The 19861-nt window shown below is 48.8% G+C and overlaps 1 protein-coding gene across 1 annotated transcript; it reads left to right on the forward strand.

Annotated features, from left to right (window-relative positions):
• Positions 1 to 17344: 17344 nt before the first annotated feature.
• Positions 17345 to 19778, forward strand: TREH (trehalase). Its single transcript, XM_036859957.1, is given in 8 exon segments — positions 17345 to 17374; positions 18094 to 18137; positions 18139 to 18226; positions 18493 to 18550; positions 18553 to 18579; positions 18936 to 19048; positions 19309 to 19362; positions 19608 to 19778. Coding segments are annotated over 8 exon segments (567 nt in total). The 3' UTR covers positions 19761 to 19778.
• Positions 19779 to 19861: the final 83 nt, after the last annotated feature.

Genomic DNA, 19861 nt, shown 5'->3' on the forward strand with positions numbered 1-19861 from the left:
GCAAGCAAGCAGGCAGGCAGGCAGGCAGGCAGGCAGGCAGGCAGGCAGGCAGGCAGGCAGGCAGGCAGGCCATAACTGTAATCCTCAAGACTCGGGAGGAGAAGGAGGCTACCATTTATAAGGGGAATTGACGTAAGGTTGGCTCATCAGTTACCAGGGAAACCAGAGGCTGGGGCAGGGGGCAAGCATGTAGATACTTACTGATTAAGCCCTATAATTAATAGGATTGGATAGTCATGTGAGTGAAGCAGGGACTGGTCGAGCAGGAGATGTTCAGAGAGCAAGAGAACAACCATCTTGAATGGCCTGACCATACATGACCTTAGATAGTTAAGATGCATAAGTAAGGAATAATTTCCATGAGCCCAGACTCTTGCATCTTCCCATATAGAGAAAAGCACTAAAATCATTAACTTGAGATGGCTGTTTTCTGTGATTAACAGTAATATTTTTATGTTCAACTACATGCTGTTGTTGTTGTTGTCTTTTCAGCAAAAACGCCTATATCTCCCTCATCTCTTCGGAGCAGTTCCTCCGAGCTATCTGAAAGGCTATAGCCCTCAATAAGGTCCCCGAATAAAACATATCTTGCAACTTTTAGGTTGTGCATTTTTCTTCCTTGACATGATTAATTGTGCTGCTTTATGACCATGGTTCTGATGACTTTCTGGGAGGTTTGCACTGGCTGCCAGCCTTGTTTATTGATTACAGTGAGATTCATGATTTGCACCTGGTCTCATTGAGCACCTGGAAGACTCTGCCTTGATGAGATGGTGGAATTATCTGCTGAGAAGACAGCATCCTCCAAGATTAGGGTGCCATCCCGCAAGATACAGTATATGCCTTAAACTTGTGGCCAATATATGGGGCCATTTCCCTGTAGTCAAGATGCGTGGGTCCAAGAACCAAGGGTGGAGGTGAGAATGGCCCCTTCCACTGTTCTTTTTTTTGGCCTCACCGTGTGGCATGCGGGATCTTAGTTCCCCTACCAGGGGTCAAACCCGTGCCCCCTGCATTGGGAGCACGGAGTCTTAACCACTGGACCGCCAGGGAATTCCCCCTTTTTCTTTCCCCTTTCACTATTATTCTTAATAACCCACTAGAAAAATGTTTGCTTCCTGTCTCCCCACAACCTTGAGATTGGTGAGCCTGGTACCCAGAGAAGAAAAGCCATTACCAGGGAACACAGTCATGATTCTGATGAATCAGAAACTGAAACCACCCCATCTCATCTGGGGCTCCACATGCCACTGAACCAACAGGCAAAGAAAGGGGTCACCGTACTGGGTGCAGTGATTGATCCTGGCTACCAGGGTGAAATGGAGTGGCTGTCCCTGTGAATCGGGGCAGGGAGGACAGTGTCTGGAATGAGGGGCACCACTGAAGCACCCCTTCATCCAATAGTCCTAGTCAAGGGAAAACTGTGGCAACCCCCAAAATAAGGTAGCCAGGGACTCAGAATCTGCAAGAATGAAGATTTCGGTCATCACATCAGGTAAAGAACCCTGTCCAGAAAGGTGCCAGCAGAGGTTAAGGAAAACAGAGAATGGAAGGTGTAAGAAGGCAGCTAAGATTACCTTGGCCTTGGGGTCAGCTATAGAGATGGGGATGTAGCAGCCACATTTGATGAACCTCAATTGTTTCTTTTTCTTACCTTATCTGAAGAACACCAGTGATTTCAGCTGGAGCATGATTAGCTGGCATCATCCCATGATGACACAGTAGCTGGTGGGACTTTACAAGTCCTTTGTGTTGGAGAGACGAGCCTTTCCCATGAACAAAGGTCTAGAGTGGATGCTAAGGGCCAAAAGGGTGGAATGTGACATTTACCTTTTGTTTGCTCCTCCAGAACCCCCTACCCACCCCCTGACATTGCCTCTGGCCCAGGAGGCTGATCTGTGTGGTCCACATCCTGTGTCTTGAGTGTCCTGGTGGAGCCCCACAGGAGATCAGAGAGAGAGAGAGAGAGAGGAGCTGAGGTCAGGTTATTTATTTCCTCTCTGTGAGCTGGCTGTGTCCCTCAACCAATGACCACGTCTTCTCTCCCCGTGGCCTTGAGGCACAACTCTCTCCCTGTGGATGCCAGCAGCTATTCCCCCCAACCTCCCTTCCAGCCTCATGATGGCAATGCTTGGCTGCCGCTGAACTTGGGTTACTGCCTTATCCTTGTGGTTCCCCGACACCCATGTCTTTTTTTGTAAATAAACCCTCCTCAAATTATCCTATTTTGAATGTGCCATCTGTTTCCTGTTCGGAGACTGACTGGTGCAGTGGGTTTTATGCCAAAATTTCTCTGCTAACAGTTTCATGGTTGAACTTCAACTTGTGGTGTCCTGGCATCTTTTCCCCTTAAATAGGAGCTGCTCTGAGCCCCCTAGGAGTGTCTGCACCATGGCAGGCAAAAGGGTGAAATAAGACAATGTAATCACCTAGAACAGTGATTGGTACAGGCTCAATAAATGCTAGAAGAATCCCTCTCCCCTCCCACTGCCCCATCACCCTCCCCATCACACCAGACTCCGCACTGCAAACCAGGCTAGTGGGGTTTGAAAAACTTTTGTGTTCCTGCCATGCATGTTAGTGATTTGAGTAGAGAAGGGTTAAATTAGAGAAATTTTGCCCCAAATGACTATTTTATTGAAGTCCTGCTCAATTCTTAAATTTTAATACACCTACAAAAGGCAAGAAAGAAACATATCTCATTTAAGATGTTTGGAAATAAACAAAACTGGACTCTAGGCAGGGCAAACCTAGTCGTGGTCAGCAGCAGTGGATTTCCTGCCAAGTCAATGACACGTAAGCCCAGGGCCCCTCAACAGCTCTGCACCTAGCTTTGTGTTCATAATTTGATTCTTTTTCTTAAAGAAGGACTCCAAATTGTTTAAGCTTCAGGCCCCACAAAATCTGGGGACCCAGCCTGCTGGGAAGTTATTACATTTGGGCTCCTCTCTGGGACAGGTGGAATGCTCTTTGGGGCACCTTACAGGTCAGTTCACACCACTGGAAGTCACATGCGTTCTGGATGAACACAGACAAACCAGGGGCCTCGGGCAGATGTGAACTGTGCTGGGGACAGTGGCGCAGCTGCAGCTGTTGCCACCAAGAGCTCTCAGTCTCAGCTTCGCCCACAACCAAGACACATGAATGTGTGAGACCGTAGACACAAACCCTTCCCCAGCTTCTACGGGGCAGGTCGTGCAACCACAAGCACACACTTTCCAGAGCGTGGGCATTATTTGACTTTCAAGTGAGAACGAATACCTCACCAAGGCCATTACCGCATCTAACCACTGCTGCTTCACTTTATAGCATGAGAATTGTCCTCTGCTATACAGAAGGTCAGTTCATTTGTATCAAAAGCCTAATCTTTTGTGAATTCTTTGACCCTCCAATTCCATGTCGAGGAATTTATTCTGAGGAAATAATACTACTGTTTATAATGATATCAGTACAAAGGCATTCTCTCTAGCATTGTTTGTTATTAAAAAAAAAAAAGAATGAACTTAAATGTTTATGTTTATTAAGTGTCTGGTGATAAAGCATTGGTTGAATTAAGTTATGGTACATCCATATAATAGAATGCGGTGAGGCTGTTAACATTACTTGGAAGTAGAATACATAATGACATGGAAGGATAAACACATTGTGGTGGAAAGACCCTAGGGTGGGCCTCATGATTCCTACTCCCTGATGTTTGCACCCTGTGTAATCCACTCCCCTTGAGCAGGTCCTGTGACTTGTTTGTAGCCAATAGCATGTGACAAAGGTGAAGGGATTTTGCAGATGCAATTAAGGCCCCAAATCAGTTGATTTTGAAGTAGTCCAAAGGGAAGTTATCGTGGATGGATGGGCCTAACCTAACCAGTTGAAAGCCTTCGAAAGAGGGTCTAGGCCATCTCAGGGTTGGAGACTCTCTCTCTAGTGCTGGTTTTGAAGCTTCCATGTTGTGAAAGGGCCATGTGGCAAGGACTACCAGGACTCTCGAGGAGCTGAGTGCCACCCAGCTGACAACCAGCAAAAAATGGGGACCCTACAACCATAAGCCAACAACCTGAGGGAGCTTAGAAGGGAATGTTTCTCCAGTTGAGCCTCTGATGAGACCACAGCCCCAGCCAACACCTGAAACAGAGAACACGGGTAAGCTGTGTCCAAACTTATGACTTACAGAAACTATGAGATAATGTGTGTTGTTTTAAGCCACGAACTTTGTGGTGCTTTATTACACAGCAGTAGAAAACTAACACACGTCACGTGTTGTTACATGAAAAAAAAAAGATTATAAAATAATGAGATCTTGATATCTGCTTAGAAAAAAGCCTGAAAGAACAAATGCCAAAACATTGCCCCAGGGGGCTTCCCTGGTGACGCAGTGGTTAAGAATCCACCTGCCAATGCAGGCGACACGGGTTCGAGCCCTGGTCTGGGAAGATCCCACATGCCACAGAGCAACTAAGCCTGTGCGCCACAACTACTGAGCCTGCGCTCTAGAGCCCGTGAGCCACAACTACTGAAGCCCACGTGCCTAGAGCCCGTGCTCCGCAACAAGAGAAGCCACCGCAAGGAGGAGCCCGCACACCGTAATGAAGAGTAGCCCCCGCTCACCGCAACTAGAGAAAGCCTGCAGGCAGCAACGAAGACCCAACGCAGCCAAAATTAAATAAATAAATAAATAAAATTTAAAAAAAAACATTACCCCAAGATAGAAGTATTATAGCATATTTTCATTTTGTTTATTTAAATGTTTCTAAATTTCCTACAATGAACATGTAAGGAGTTACTTCTAAAGAGAAAAAGAACTTCAGTAAATGAAATTAATATTTTTCATTACTTTTAAAAAATGGAATGATAGACAATGGAGTAAAAAAAAATCTAGACTTCTGTTTCTGAAAATATCAAAAACACTCCCACAACAATTGCCTAAAGCTTTGGATAAAATGTAACAAGGATCCTTTTTTATTCCCACTGAGATATAACTGACCTATAGCATTATATTAATTTCAGGTATACAACATAATGAATCAATATATGTATATATTGGGAAATGATCATCACAATAAGTCTAGTTAACGCTCATCACCACTCATAGTTACAATTTTTTTCTTGTGATGAGAACTTTTAAGATCTACTCTCTTAGCAACTTTCAGATATACAGTATTATTAACTATAGTCACTGTGCTATACATTACATCCCCATGACTTATTTATTTTATAACTGGAAGTTCGTACTTTTTTATCCCTTTCACTCATTCTGCCCACTGCCCCTCATCAGATCCCACAGGTTAAAGGCTCAGTCCCACAAGACTGCCCCCACCACACACACACACACACACACACACACACACACACAAACATACACACACACTTCAGAGGCAAGTACTTCCAACCAACTGGCTATAGATATGAGCTTCCAATGACCCCCCCCCCTTTGGTTTAATTAATTTGCTAAAGAACCTCCCAGTGTGTTCACCAACTGGAAGTTCTCCAAGCCCCCTACTATTGGGATTTTATGGAGGAATACTCATGTAGGAATGATCAACTACTAACTTCATTTCCAGCCCCTGTCTCCTTTCTGGAGAATGATGGTGGGGCTGAAAATTCCAAGCTTCTAATCATTGATTGGTCTTTCTGATGACCAACCCCCATCCAGGAGCCTCCAGGAACCCATTCAGAGGCACTTCAATAGAACAAAAGATGCTTCTAGTGTTTTTATCACTTAGGAAATTACAAAGGTTTTAGGAGCCATGTGCCAAGAACTGGGGGCAGAGATCAATATATAAATTTTCCATGATCTCACAGTGAGGTTTTTGTTTTTGTTTTTAGATTCCACATATAAGTGCAAAGATCCTTTTAAATATATACCCGATCTCATGAGAAAGGAGGATTCACCAAGGGACAGAAACAAAATTATCCTGCAGGGTAGTAATCAATATTACCCAAGGGCTGTGAAGTGGAAAGGTGGAGCTGAGTCCTCACCTAGATCCAGAATCCTCAGAGAGTTACAGCCTCAGTGAAAAGGTGACCTAGGGAAGCATCTTTTCCCTAGCCCAGGTAAATTGCAAAGAAGTATGTCTCAGCTTGGGCTCTGGGTAGAAAATGAAATTCTCCCTTTTAGAATTTCTAAACACAGTTCTGTGCTTCATGTTTGGGACTTGAGTTTACACTACTATCATGGTTATTTAAATGGGATCCAGCAGCAAGGGAATAACATAAAAAAAACTTTTCATAGTGTGTGATACTGTTGGGGTCCTTGAAAGAAGCAATCACAAAATAACTTTGGAATATCATGCTCTCAACCCAGATCACATGGGATTCCAAAGGATAAAGCCCTACTGAACATAAGCTTGCAATCCAAAATTACAAAAAAAAAAAAAGAAAGAAAAGGAGAAAGGGAGAAAAGAAAGAAAGAAAGGAAGGAAGGAAGGAAGGAAGGAAGGAAGGAAGGAAGAAAGAAAGAAAGAAAGAAAGAAAGAAAGAAAGAAAGAAAGAAAGAAAGAAAGAAAGAAAAGAAGAGGGAGGGAGGAAAAGAAAGGGAGAGAGAAAGAAAGGAAGGAAGGAAGGAAGGAAGAAAAGAAGGAGGGAGAGAGGAAAAGAAAGAGAGAGAGGGCTTCCCTGGTGGCGCAGTGGTTGAGAATCTGCCTGCCAATGCAGGGGACGCGGGTTCGAGCCCTGGTCTGGGAGGATCCCACATGCCGCGGAGCAACTAGACCCGTGAGCCACAACTACTGAGCCTGCGCGTCTGGAGCCTGTGCCCCGCAACAAGAGAGGCCGCGACAGTGAAAGGCCCGCGCACCGCGATGAAGAGTGGCCCCCGCTTGCCACAACTAGAGAAAGCCCTCGCGTAGAAACGAAGACCCAACACAGCCAAAAAAATACAATAAATAAATAAATAAATAAATAAATCAGGAGCTCTTAAAAAAAAAAAAAAAAAAAAGGAAAGGGATTAAAAAAAAAAAGAGAGAGAGAGAAAGAAAGAAAAGAAGGAGGGAGGGAGGAAAAAGAGAGAGAGAGAAAGAATGAAAGAAAGAAAGAGAAGGAGGGAGGAAGGAAGGAAGGAGGAAATAAGGCATCATTATGAGCAAGAGTTAGCAGATGTAACCTCAAAATTAGACTCCCAAGAACTTCAGATGTTATATGAAGACTAAAGATATTGTAGAAGAGATATGATTAAAATGCCTGGATGCATGTAAGGCACTGAAAGCATAAGAAAAGAATAAAATACTATGAATAGACATGTGTGAAAAAGAACCAAATAGAACTTCTAAAAATGAAAAAATGGTAACTGAAATGTAAAGTTCAAAAAAAAAGGCTAAACAGCAGATTCAACACAAATGAAGAGACAAATAGTGAACTGGAACACTGATCTAAGAAAATTACCCAGAGAAAGAAGAAATAGAAATTATGAAAAACAGGTTAAGTGACACAAAGAATAAGATGAGAAGATCCACCATTTGTCTGACAGGAATTTCAGAAGAGAGAGTGGCTGAGGCACTATTGAGAGATAATGGTTGAGAATTTTTCAAAATTAATGAAAGATATGCCTCTTCAGGTTCAATAAGCACAGTAACACTTCTAAATTATGTTACTTTGTGTTTTATCCATCCTTGTAAATGGTCTTAAATCTTTTTTGGAACAAGATCAAATAGAAACAAAAAATTAAATGAATTAATTTTAAAATAAACTAAATGAAGATATGAACGTAAAGTTTCACAGAGGAAGGACATCTATGTCAGGCTGGGCTGGGACACATATCAGTTAGTACTCTTTCACTTGTAAATGACATAAAAATCCATTTAAAACTGTCTTAAGAAACAAGGAGCAATCATTGCTAACATTACTGAAAATATAATGAGTAGGGTTGCTTTTAGGTGGGGCATGATGCAGGTTTCAACCATGCATTCAGGATCTGCTTTTCCCGAAGCTCATCTCTGCTCTTCTGCATGCTAGCTTCATTCTCAGGCTCTGTCCCTCACTTAAATGGGGGACATAGCCTCCCCGTGAGGTTAGAGTCTTTCTCTTTTTTGTTCACTGTTTAGTCCCCGACACTTAGAATAGTATTTAGCACATAATAGGCACTCAAAAATATTTGTAGGAGTAAAAAGGAGGAGAAGGCAGAAGTAGTATCAGCACAATTTCTGAGCAGGAAAAAGAAAAAGGAACCTATACCAGATATGTTTTAGAGAAACTGCAGAACAGTAAAGACAAACAGATTATCTTAAAAGTCACCTGACAGATTACCTACAAAGGAAAACAATTCGTAGCTGACTTCTCAACAGCAGCCACAGAAGAAAGAAGTCAGAGGCATTCTACATTCAAAGTGCTGACAAAAACTAACTCACCCTAGAGTTCAAACTCCCCTAAAATACCACTCAGGAGGGCTCCAGTTACCTATTGCTGTAAAACAAACCTCTCCAAAATGTAGTGGCTTAAAGCAACCACCACTGTATATTTGCTCACAGTTCTGTAATTTGGCAGGGCTGAGTGGGGACGGCTCATTTACGTTCTGTGTGGTGTTGGCTGGGATGGCTCATCTGGGACTGGAGGAAACAAGGTAGCTTCACTCACACGCATGGTCCTCAGCGGAAGGGATGGGAATGGCAGGTGGCTGGTGGGCCTCTCTTGCCCTTGGTCATCTTTCATCCTCCAGGCCCCCTCTTCCTCTGTCCAGTGGGGCAATTGGACTTAGTTTCATGGTGGCTGGACCCATCTGGGTGAAAGTGGAATCAGTCAGGCTTCTTAAGACCTAAGGCTGGACCTGGCACAGGGTCACTTCCACATTCTACTGATCAAAGCAAGTCACGAGGCCAGCCCACATTTAAGGGAAGGGAAAATAAACTCCATCTCGATGGGAGGAGTGACATGTGCATCACAGGGATGGACAGAACTGTTGGTGGCCGCCTTTGCTGACAATCCAACACAACAAGTGAAAGTGAAATAAAGACCATTTCAGATGAAGACTGAAAAGAGTTCACCATAACATCACTGGTGTTAGAGCTGCCAACACATCTATTTTAAGAGAAAGGAAATTGAACTCAGAAGGTGTGAGATGTGTGTGTGTGTGTGTGTGTATGTATCTGAATCACTTTGGTGTACACTTGAAATTAACACAACATTATAAATTAACTATACTTCAATTTTAAAAAAAAGCAATGAAGAGCAAACACACTGTAAACCTGTGGGTAAATGGATATAAGCACCAACTGAGGAAAACTGCAACAGTGATGGTGATGAATTGGAGGTGTAGAAACTAAGGCAGACCCATGATGCTGGATGGAGTTATGGAAGGTGGAGGAGGCAATCAGAGTTAAAGTATTCCAAAGGCCCTGCCTCCATCAGGGGATAATCACATTTCTGATTAATTTTAGAGTTGGTGTACATGTGAAAAGAAGGGGAGAGAAGCCCTAAAGAATAGAAATGAAATCTATAATTTACAAGAAAACAAAGGAATGAAGGAAGGAATGAATACAAGTAGAAAAAATAATAAAAGAGGCTCGGACTTCCCTGGCGGTCCAGTGGTTAAGACTCCGTGCTTCCACTGCAGGGGGCACGGGTTCAATCCCTGGTCGGGGAACTGAGACCCCACATGTCACACAGCATGGCCAAATAAATAAATAAAATAAAAGAGGCTCACTAAATTTGATAAATACAGGAAACAAGGGAAATATAGGAAACAAAAGAAAAAGTAAAAAGAAAAAACCATGAGGAAATTAAGGAGCACAGAATAAGATGGTAAAAATAAGTTCAAATAATGATAACACTTAAACTTGTAAATTAAAAGATACAGATTCTCAGATTAGATCTATGTATTAACATGGTGGAATCTCAGAAATATACCAGCACCAAAAAAAAAAAAAAAGCATCAAATTGCCAAATGATACAGCACAAATACCCTCCATATACAGTACATAAGATTTTAAAAGATTCAGAGCAGTACAGGGGTTCCTGAAACAATTAAACATAGAATTACCATATAATCCAGCTGCACCATATGATCCAGCAATTCCACTTTTGTGTACATCCCCAAAAGAACTGAAAGCACATACTTGAACGGATACTTACACACCCACGTTCACTGCAGCATCATTCACAATAGCCAAAAGGTGGAAAGAACCCAAATGTCCATCAACGGATGAATGAATAAGGAAAACATGGCATACATATGCAATGAAATATTATTCAGCCTTTAAAAGGAAAGAAATTCTGACAACAACATTGAGGAAATATGTTGTTAAATCAATTCCTCTACAACATAGAGGAACCTTGAAGATACTATGCTAAGTGAGATAAATCAGACACAAAAGGACAAATATTCTATGACTCTATTTACACAAAGAACCATAAATTCAGAGAGACAGAAAGTAAAATGGTGGTTTCCAGGAGTTGTGGGGTAGGATGGACTAGGGAAGTTATTGACTAATGAGCACAGAGTTTCAGTTTTGGAAGATCAAAAGTTTCCAGAGCTTGGCAGTGGTGATGGTTACACAACAGTGTGAATGTACTCAGTGCCCCTGAACAGTACAATAAAAAATGGTGAAAACGTTAAATGGGAAATTTTATGTTATGTGTGTTTTACCACAATAAAAAATAACATGCAAAGCAATACTACACGTAGTTTGTAAATATATACAGCAAAAGTATGAAGGCGCGCATAAGAGTGGGAAACTGCAAATTCAGGAGAGCCGCTACGCCCCTGAGGGTCAGAAATACAAGCGGGGACCTGTTATGTTTCAGTTCTAAAAACAAAATCTGAAGAAAATAGGACAAAGTCAAGTCGTTAGGCATATGCATGTTTCTTACCATTACACTCTAAGCTTTTCAATACGCTTTGAGTTTCCCGTAATCTGAAGGACAAGGTACCAGGAACACCTGCTAAGGAGGAGTCGCGACACGGTCCCATCTGCCCCATGCAGCCCCATCACCTCTTTGGAGACTCAACCCTAAGAATAGCCTCCTCCCTCCTCGTGTCCAGAGCAGCCTCTACTGATTTGCCAAGTGTGGAGCAGAGCCTGGAACTTTTTTTTTAATTGAAGTATAGTTGATTTACAATGCTGTGCCAATCTCTGCTGTATTGCAAAATGACTCATACACATATATACATTCTTTTTTAAATATTCTTTTCCATTATGGTTTATCCCAGGAGATCGGATATAGTTCCCTGTGCTATACAGTAGGACCTTGTTGTTTACCCATGCTAAATGTAATAGTTTGCATCTACCAACCCCAAATTCCCAGTTCATCCCTCTCCCTCCCTCCCTCCCCCTTGGTAACCACAAGTCTGATCTCTATGTCTGTGAGTCTGTTTCTGTTTTGTAGATAGTTTCCTTTGTTCCATATTTTAGATTCCACATATAAGTGATATCATCTGGTATTTGTCTTTCTCTTTCTGACTTACTTCACTTAGTATGATAATCTCTAGTTGCATCCATGTTGCTACAAATGGCATTATTTTGTTCTTTTTTATGGCTGAGTAGTATTCCATTATATATGCACCACATCTTTATCCATTCATCTGTCGATGAACATTTAGCTTGTTTCCTTGTTTTGGCTATTGTGAATAGTGCTGCTATGAATATAGGAGTGCATGTATCTTTTTGAATTATAGTTTTGTCTGGGTATATGCCCAGGAGTGGGATTGCTGGATCATATGGTAATTCTATTTTTAGTTTTCTGAGGAACCTCCATACTGTCTTCCATAATGGTTGCACCCACTTACATTCCCACCAACAGTGCAGGAGGGTTCGCCTTTCTCCACACCCTCTCCAGCATTTGTTATTTGTAGACTTTTTGATGATGGCCATTCTGACTGGTGTGAGGTGGTACCTCACTGTAGTTTTGATTTGCATTTCTCTAATAATTAGTGATGTTGAGCATCTTTTCATGTGCCTACTGGCCATCTGTATGTCTTCTTTGGTAGAGCCTGGAACCTTCGACGTCAGAAGATCCTTCCAGGCCCATCCTCTCCAGGCTGACCAAACCACGTCCTTCTTGCAGAAAACCCCAGGAGTGGAGGAGCAGAGAGATGGCCTGAGGAATGGAGCTATTAACAAGCCATGCACCTGGGCTGTGGGTGTTGCAGGCAGCCTTCTGTAGGGAATCTGGAAGCTTTCCAGTCCCGGGTCTGCACTGCCCCGTGCTGAGCTGCAGGCCGCTGTGGTTGGCTGGCTCTGAGCAGCCTCTCTTGCCCCGCTTCACTCCACCCAGACTGTGGCGAGGCCCCCAGGACGGTCCTCTTCTGTTGCCTGGAGGCTGGTCTTTGCTTGTCGGACCACCAGTTATCCTTGGAATAACGTTCAGCTGGGCGTCTGCTACCCTCCCTCCAGCTGCAGATTTGTGTCATACAAGACACAAATCTCAGAGCAGGAGGGTCTGGAAGGACAGCCTCGTGGTGAGTGGCTGACAAGGAGGTCCTCCCGGGGACGCCTGACGGTACCTTAACCGAGCCCTCGGGGACGCTGTCATCCAAGTGGCGTGAGGCCTGCGAGGAGGCGCGGAGGGAACCGTCCTGCTCCAGCCCCTCAGCTGCTGGAATGGACTCAACTAGGGTGTCTCTACCCACCAACAAAGCAGCCGCTGCCCTTAGCTGACTCTCTGTGTACCTGAAACACGCCACGTCTAATTCTTACAACAAGCCTCCAGGAGAGATAATAGCCACAACTTCACAAGTGAGGGCACTGAGGCTCAAAGAGATCACCTGACCTGCCTGCACTCGTGGAGACCGTGTATGACCGAGACTGCCCCCAGAGGCGGGCACGGCCCCGCGGTCCTGGGAGCTGAGCGGGGCTGTGGGTCACAGGCTCGGTGCTTGGGCCCGAGCCCCGAGTCCCCGCACGTATGAGCAGTACTGACTGAGGAAGGTGCGTGGGCCGTGACAGACAGTGGCAGGCGTCTCAGTGCAGCATGTTAGAGGAGAGCTTGCTCCTTGCCTGCCCTTTCGTTTGTTTTTTTAACTTCTCACCACAATAGAAACTGCTGATCTGCAGGTGTGCAGCTATTCTAAGAGAATGAACGGCTCATGTTAGAGTCCACGGACGGCACAGGGCCCGCCCGCCCCTGCCCTGCCCCTCGCAGGTGGCATCATGCTGCGGCTCTTCAGGCTGCGGCTGCGGCCGTCTGGCCTCCCCTCCTGTCCAAATGAGCCAAACCAAGCAGGCTGATGGACTCCGAAAATTTCAAATGATTTTGTAATGAACTAGGGTGCAACACAGGAACGTCCATAAAATATGCATGACAGTTGAACAGATCACTGTAGGGCAAACACCTTGTAATGGATCATGAAATAGAACATCACCAGCACCCCAGGAGCTTCAAATGTCACTTTCCATGTACAGTCACACACCATCCTGGCTTCACTGCCCATGAGGATGCCAGGAGCTGTTGGCACAAGTGCTGATGAGGACTCTGGGGCTCTGGAGTTGGTTTCCGAAGCTGTGAGGAAGGTGGGCCAGGCACCTGACCCGGATAGATGGATCGATCTGCCTCTCACACCCAGAGCCGGACTGAGGTTAGGCCAGGTGGGCAGGATCACTGCAACATTGCTGCGACATTAGGACACTGTGCTGGGAATGAAGGAAAATGTACTGACCAGAAGGCCTCAGAAGAAGGACCTGCCAGAGACTCCATTCAGCCAAAAGGGACAGAAATCTGAACACCAGTGGCTTAAACAACTAAGGGGTTTGTTTTTCTCATATAAGGGGAGCCCAGGGCTGTGTGACTCACGGTACCATCGAGGGGCCAGTCTCTCTATCTTTCTGCTCTGCCATCTTAAGCCTGTGGTTTTCAGCCTTGGGTTCATTGCTTTGTGGTTGCAAGGTGGCTTCTGCAGATCCAAGCACTTCATCTGTGCTCAAGGCAAGAAGGAGGGGGAAGGGCAAAGGGCCAAGAGCAAAGCCGGCTGAGTCTTTCCCCTCCTAAGGAGTTTTCCCAGGAGCCTCTTCCAGTGGCTTTCACTTATAGGTGTCAGAACTGGGTCCCCAGCTCACCCTGACTGCAGGGAAGCCTGGGAAATCAACCTTTTTTAAAAAGCTGGTCACATTGCTACCCTGAGAATAGACATCGAGAAGGAAACCAGTAGTTTTTCCTCAAAGAAATACTTTGGGTCAAGGTAAGGAGATCCCTCCTCCTCCCACTCACCCCCATCCCCGCCAGCTACCTTCTAAGGATGGGGGGTCCAGCAGGTCTTTTACTGAGTGAGGGTGTAAGTGCGGGCCAGAGCTGACTTACTGAAGACTAAGAGAAGGCTGGGCTGCCTCTCGGGGTCCCCCTCTCAGTCCTTCCCCCACACAGCGGATTTCACAGCTTCACCGCGAAACCAAAGCTGAATAAATATTTTAAAGTATTATTGAATATTTTTCCCACCAGTGACACATCTGCTTGTAAATGTGCTAAGAAAGACTAGGCAGACAAGCTAAGTGGTGAGACTTGGGTGAGAATATCTAAGAAAGTCGGGGCACAGACACCCGGAGGCAGGGGGAGCTGTGTCCTTGTGGGCTGAGGCCCAATCCAGATCCAGAAAAAGAACGAACAGAGCATTATATTTATCGACCATCCATAGTTAGTCTGTAGATTTTTTTCAAGCATAACAATATTATTTTTCCTTTTTGATTTGTAAGAGATCTTTACATATTAAGGATCTCAATATGTACAGAGTATCTCACTGCAAAGGGCACCACGTGACTAGGAGTCAGCACCCAGGCTGAGGGCTCATTCAAGGGTGGGGTACTGGACACTGTGGGGAGAAGGGGGCCTTGCAGTGGGGTCAGGTCTCCTCCTCCCCACTCCCCCCTCATACACAGGCATCACTCCTAGATGTACATTCAGAATTTGGGACATTGAGACACTTAAAAATTGGGATACTTCACATAAAAATATGGATCTCTGCCTACGTTGAGAAGTTGGAAGATCTAGCAAACGAGGAACCCACATTCCCTTACATCAGCCAGCTTCTGCAGCGGAGACCCCAGTTACACAAGAAGGTGCTTCCCGGTCACCCCAGATCCCACCAAGCATCTCCCCCCTTGCATGGTTAGTTTTCTTATTCTCAACTACGTCCCACAATTGCATCCTGGAATTTGAGTTTGCAACCCCTAACGGCCAGCAAAGCCTTCAATTGATATACAGATTACCTGGACTGGCAGGGGGAACTGCCCAGGAGCCCACGGCCTCTAATGGCTTCAATCAGGGGCTCCTGGGACCCAGTTCTGATTGAAATCCTCTCTCATGGAGATTTACAAACATTGCTAACGCCATTAATTACAGGGCCTGGGTGGGAGAAAGGGTGTGTGACCTGAGTTGAGGTCACCTGGGAGCCTGTGAATTTTGCTGATCCTGGGCTGTGGCCCTGGAACTCCTGGCTGGGCAGGGAGATGCCCAGTCTTCTGGGTGTGGTGGGAAGCCATGTTCTCACGGGGAGAGGAAGCCACCACGGTGGGTGAGGTGAGAACAAGAGGTTGGGCATCCTGGGCGGGCAGAGGTGGCTATAGGCAGCTGCTGCAGGCTGGTGCCTGGCCCAGATGCATCCTCTACGCCCTTTCTGCAAAAATTGCTGTCATGTGCAGAAATGTGCAGTCTGAGAGTGGGCGCTTAGAAGTCCCCCCACCATGCGTGTGCAGGCAGCCCTCGAGTCTCAGCCCCAGCCCCAGCCATGTACATCTTTCAGGCAACTGAGGATTTTTAAAAAGAGGTGTTTTTGATCTACAGGTGGCTGTGGTTTGAGCAGGGTGGCGGGAGGGGACTTGAGGCGCTCTTGTCTTGCTCCAGGCCCGGCCAGGGAGCTGGGCCTGCCTGGGAGGAAGGGACAGTGCTGTGGTGCGCAGGCTGGTGGCCAAGCTGCAAAGGAGCAAGTGCCACAGGGTCTGCCCTCCCGCTGCTGGCCCCTCCTCTCCTGCTGCCGGGACAGAGCTCTCCCACATCTCCCCTCATAGCAGCCCCCATCCCCAACCTCAGTGGTGTTCTGCCTGTTCCCTTTGCCCTCTGGGGTGTCTCCTGCCCCAGGGATGGCCCAGAACAGGGCCTGGACCAGTAGGAGAGGCAGGTGCACGATACGTATCCCGGCCGATACGACACAGCCCCCGGAGCACAGATTGGCACCCCTTTCCTGGGAACACAGGGCCCCATGCCCTCAGGATCACCATCTGAGAGATGGGGCTACATCACTGGCGCTCCTGGCAAGAGGACAAGAGGGGGCCTGGCACTGAGAGGCTCTAGGCCCACCGTGACCGAGCAGGAGGCCGAGCCACGCTGGCTTAGCTGCCCTGGGGCCCACAGCGCTGGACCGCCCAGGGCTATCAGATCACTAACTGAGAGGTGAGACTAAGTCACCCACCCTCCTGCCCAGGGGAGTCCTGACACTCAAACCAGAGCAAACACACAAGAGATGAGAGGCTGGCCGGGCACGCCCTCACCTGGGTCCCCTGTAAGGGATACAATATCAATTCAGGACATAGCTTTTTCCCCTGGAGCTCACAGAGATGCTCCTGTTCTTAGTCCAAAAGTCCAACTCCAAGGCCAGGGTCTCAGTGTTGTCCCCGGGGTGGAGCCAAGCACCACTCCCCCCAGGCACCCTGCCCGAGCCCCGTCCTGGGAGGTCTCAGGAGTGGGGAGGCAGGGCAGCACGGGGAGGGGTGCCCACCGTAGGAAGGCGGTTCTGCAGCATGCCCTTCACCAGCTGGGGCATCTCAGAGAGGAACAGACCCTCCATCAGCCAGTAGGAGTCCCTGGGGGGAGGACAGCTCAGGCATCACACCACCCCACTCAGGACGCCCCGCGGGCCCCGGGCTCCCCCCGCGCACCCCCCGCTCCCTGCCCCGAAGCCCCCGGCCGCTCACCAGTAGTAGAACTCAACAAAGCGCCCGCCGGGCACAATGAAGGGGTGTCTTGAGTAGATCAGAGAGAACTGCTCAGGGTGGCTGAGGACCTCTGGCTTCACCTGGAGTCCGGGGAGAGGGCACAGGGGGCCTGGGACCCACGTGGAGTGGGGGCTGGAGGAGGCTGGGAAGCTGGAGGCCCTGGCAGCCGCGGGCTTTGGAGCCAGGGAGCCCGGGCTTGGGTTCTGGCCCTGGGGCTGCTCAGCCGTGTGGCCTTGGTCAAGGCCCGGGCCGTGGGGAGTCCGGTCTGCTGGTCCCCACATGCTGGCCTCTGGCAGCCCAGCAAGAGCACGACGGTGTGCAGGAGCCTGGACCGCTCAGCCCAGTGCCTAGCTGGGGGGGGACCATTTCCTCTGGCTCCCAGTGCCCCCCGAATCTCGGCTGCCACTGTGAAGCCAGGCCCAGAGGATCAGGGCCCCCCAGTTCTGGCCCAGGTGTGGATGAAACCCCAGTAGCTTTCCCCAGTGAGGCGGATGTGGACGGACATGGCCAAGGGAGAGCACAGTAGGACCAGAGTGGGGCTTGCTGTGTCCACATCAGGTGTTTTCTCTGTTCATCCCCTCCCAGTTCTACACACGTGAGGTGGTTTTAGTGGGAGAGAGGTCAGCCTGTCAGGGATTCGGAGGGGAGGAGTGGAAGGGGCTCGGCTTTGCTCCCACTGGGTGAGGGGCTGGTGAGGAAGTGGCCCAAGCTGGCACACGACCCTGGAGCACTGCCCTGTGCCAGTGGGTGCCAGGGCCCTGGGGCCAGGCTGGAGGACAGGTGCTGTGCAGCTGGGGGCAAACTGCTGCCCTCTCTGAGCCTCAGACAAAGGAGAGAAAGTGCGTGATAGAGTGTGCTGAGCACAGGGCTGGGCCACGATCAGCAGTAGCAATTATCATTCCTGAGCAGAGGCCTCACCGCAGGAACTCAGGGATGAGGGAGTCCCACAGGGGAGTGAACAGTCACCACGTGGTGTAAAGGGCAGGAAGGGGCAGCCTGGGGGTGGAGGACAGGCTCGGTTTGCCTGGGGGAGGCTGGGAAGGGCTCCAGGGAGAAGGTGGGGAGTTAGAAGTAGATGTTCCCGTCCTCCCCCTCAGAAGTTCTTTCTAGAGAGTCCTGTAGGGCCCGAGTAGGGGCTCTGGTTACTCCTTCTAAACCCAGTGCCACCCGGGAGAATGACTCCCAAGCTGTGATGTACTAAAATTTGCAGAAACCAAGCTAGGCTGCGCTGAAGGCTGGCCTGTGAGACAAGGAGAAAGGTGGCTGGTTCAAGTATGGCCTCCAGCGTAAAAGATCTGGAAGTTTACCCCACTTACCACACTCCTCTCTGGCCTGGCGGCCTCTCCAACCCGGGCAACGTGGACAAGGCTCTGAAATACCTGGAGGCGAGGGGGCAGCAGGGCGGGCTGCTACACTGGCGGCAGGGTCACCTGCTCACTCCCTGACTCTGACCTGTGACCTCTGGCAAGCGGCAGCCACACCCCGCTCCGCCCGGGGCCTTAGCCTGCGGGTCCCACTTATGCCACCAGGGGGCAGCTGTGAGCCAAGAAGAGAAGGCCCTGCAGGGGACACCTGGCTTCAGGAGGGCCCAGCCTCTTGGCTGCCTGTCCAGCCCCCACCTACACTCATGGTAACGTCTGGAACCTTCTAGGACAGCTGGATCCTCACCTACCAGAAGACAGGCCAGCAGTGGGACTTCCCCAATGCCTGGGCCCCCTGCAGGACCTGCTCATCAGAGGTGAGGAGGCGGGGGTGGGGCCTCTCCCAGGGCCTCAGCCCACGGGGGTAGAGGGTCCGCCGGCCTGGCTCTGGGGAGGCGTGAACAAATGAGGCAAAGGCCCCTCTCTGGCCCCTCTGCTCTCTCAGCCTCTCACTCAGCAAACACTTACACCTACCTCCACCTGTCAGGGGAATCCGCCCTCCTCTCTCCACACGCAGGCCTGGATGATCGGGAGCAGGTTGGCCCCCGGCTCCAGGAGGGAGGGCTAAGCGCCCGGGCCTCTTTCCCTCCTTGAGGAGAATAAGGCTCAGGCCTCTGCTCCCCCTGGGATGGGGGCTCTGGAGATTCAGGGTCCTGCCTGGGGTGGGGTCCAGGTCTGGCCAAGTCTCCTTCAGCCACAGCCCAGGAAGTGGCTTTCCAGCTGGCCCAGAATTGGATCCGAACCAACTGTGACATCTACTCCAAAAAGTCAGCCGAGTATGAGAAGGTGAGCTGCCCCAGAGCCCAGTCCCTCGGGGTCCTCCTCCCCACGGGGAGATGGAGGAATCGTCAGGCTGTGCAAAGCCCAGGCCCACACAACCGGGGACAGTGGCGGCACCTGGTGGCCATTCTTGGGCACTGCAGGGGTCAGAACTGCTGGCCAGAACAGCTTCTCCCTAAGGGGCTCCCATTTCTGGCTTCCCTAGAGGCCTGGCGTTGGGGGGCTGGGGTAGGGCCTGACCTTAGAGCCCGTCCTCTTGTCCCCAGTATGATGTCAGCAATGGAGGACACCCAGGTGGTGGAGGGGAGTATGAAGTTCAGGTGAGTGGGCCACATCCTCCAGGGAACTTCGGGGCTCTGCTGTCCCTGCAACTGACCATGACCTCCTCTCTCTGGGCCTCAGTTTCTTCCATGGAGGTGGGCCCCAGGGAGGAGGCTGACTGGTGCTCCCTGGTACCCCTGGGGCTATGCAGGGCCAGAGCCTCTAGGTGGGGATCCCATACCCCATAAAAGGACTTGGGGGCCTTCCCCAGAGATCTTGCCCCACTGACCTCACCTCTCTCCAGGAGGGGTTTGGCTGGACCAATGGTGTGGTCCTGATGCTCCTGGACCGCTATGGTGACCGGCTGAGCTCGGGGACCCACACAGCTTTCCTGGAGCCCCACTGCCTTGCAGCTGCCCTTCTCCTTACCCTCCTGCTCAGCCTCCTGCCTCAGTGACGGGCCTTCACTCCCTCATCTGGCTCCAGCTCCTGCCAATTAAACCTCCACATGAGTCCCTGCCTTCTCCTGCCTCTTGATCCTTTATCCCTGGAGAGCCC

Source organism: Balaenoptera musculus, chromosome 8, assembly GCF_009873245.2.
Source record: "Balaenoptera musculus isolate JJ_BM4_2016_0621 chromosome 8, mBalMus1.pri.v3, whole genome shotgun sequence".
Taxonomy (NCBI): Eukaryota; Metazoa; Chordata; class Mammalia; order Artiodactyla; family Balaenopteridae; genus Balaenoptera; species Balaenoptera musculus.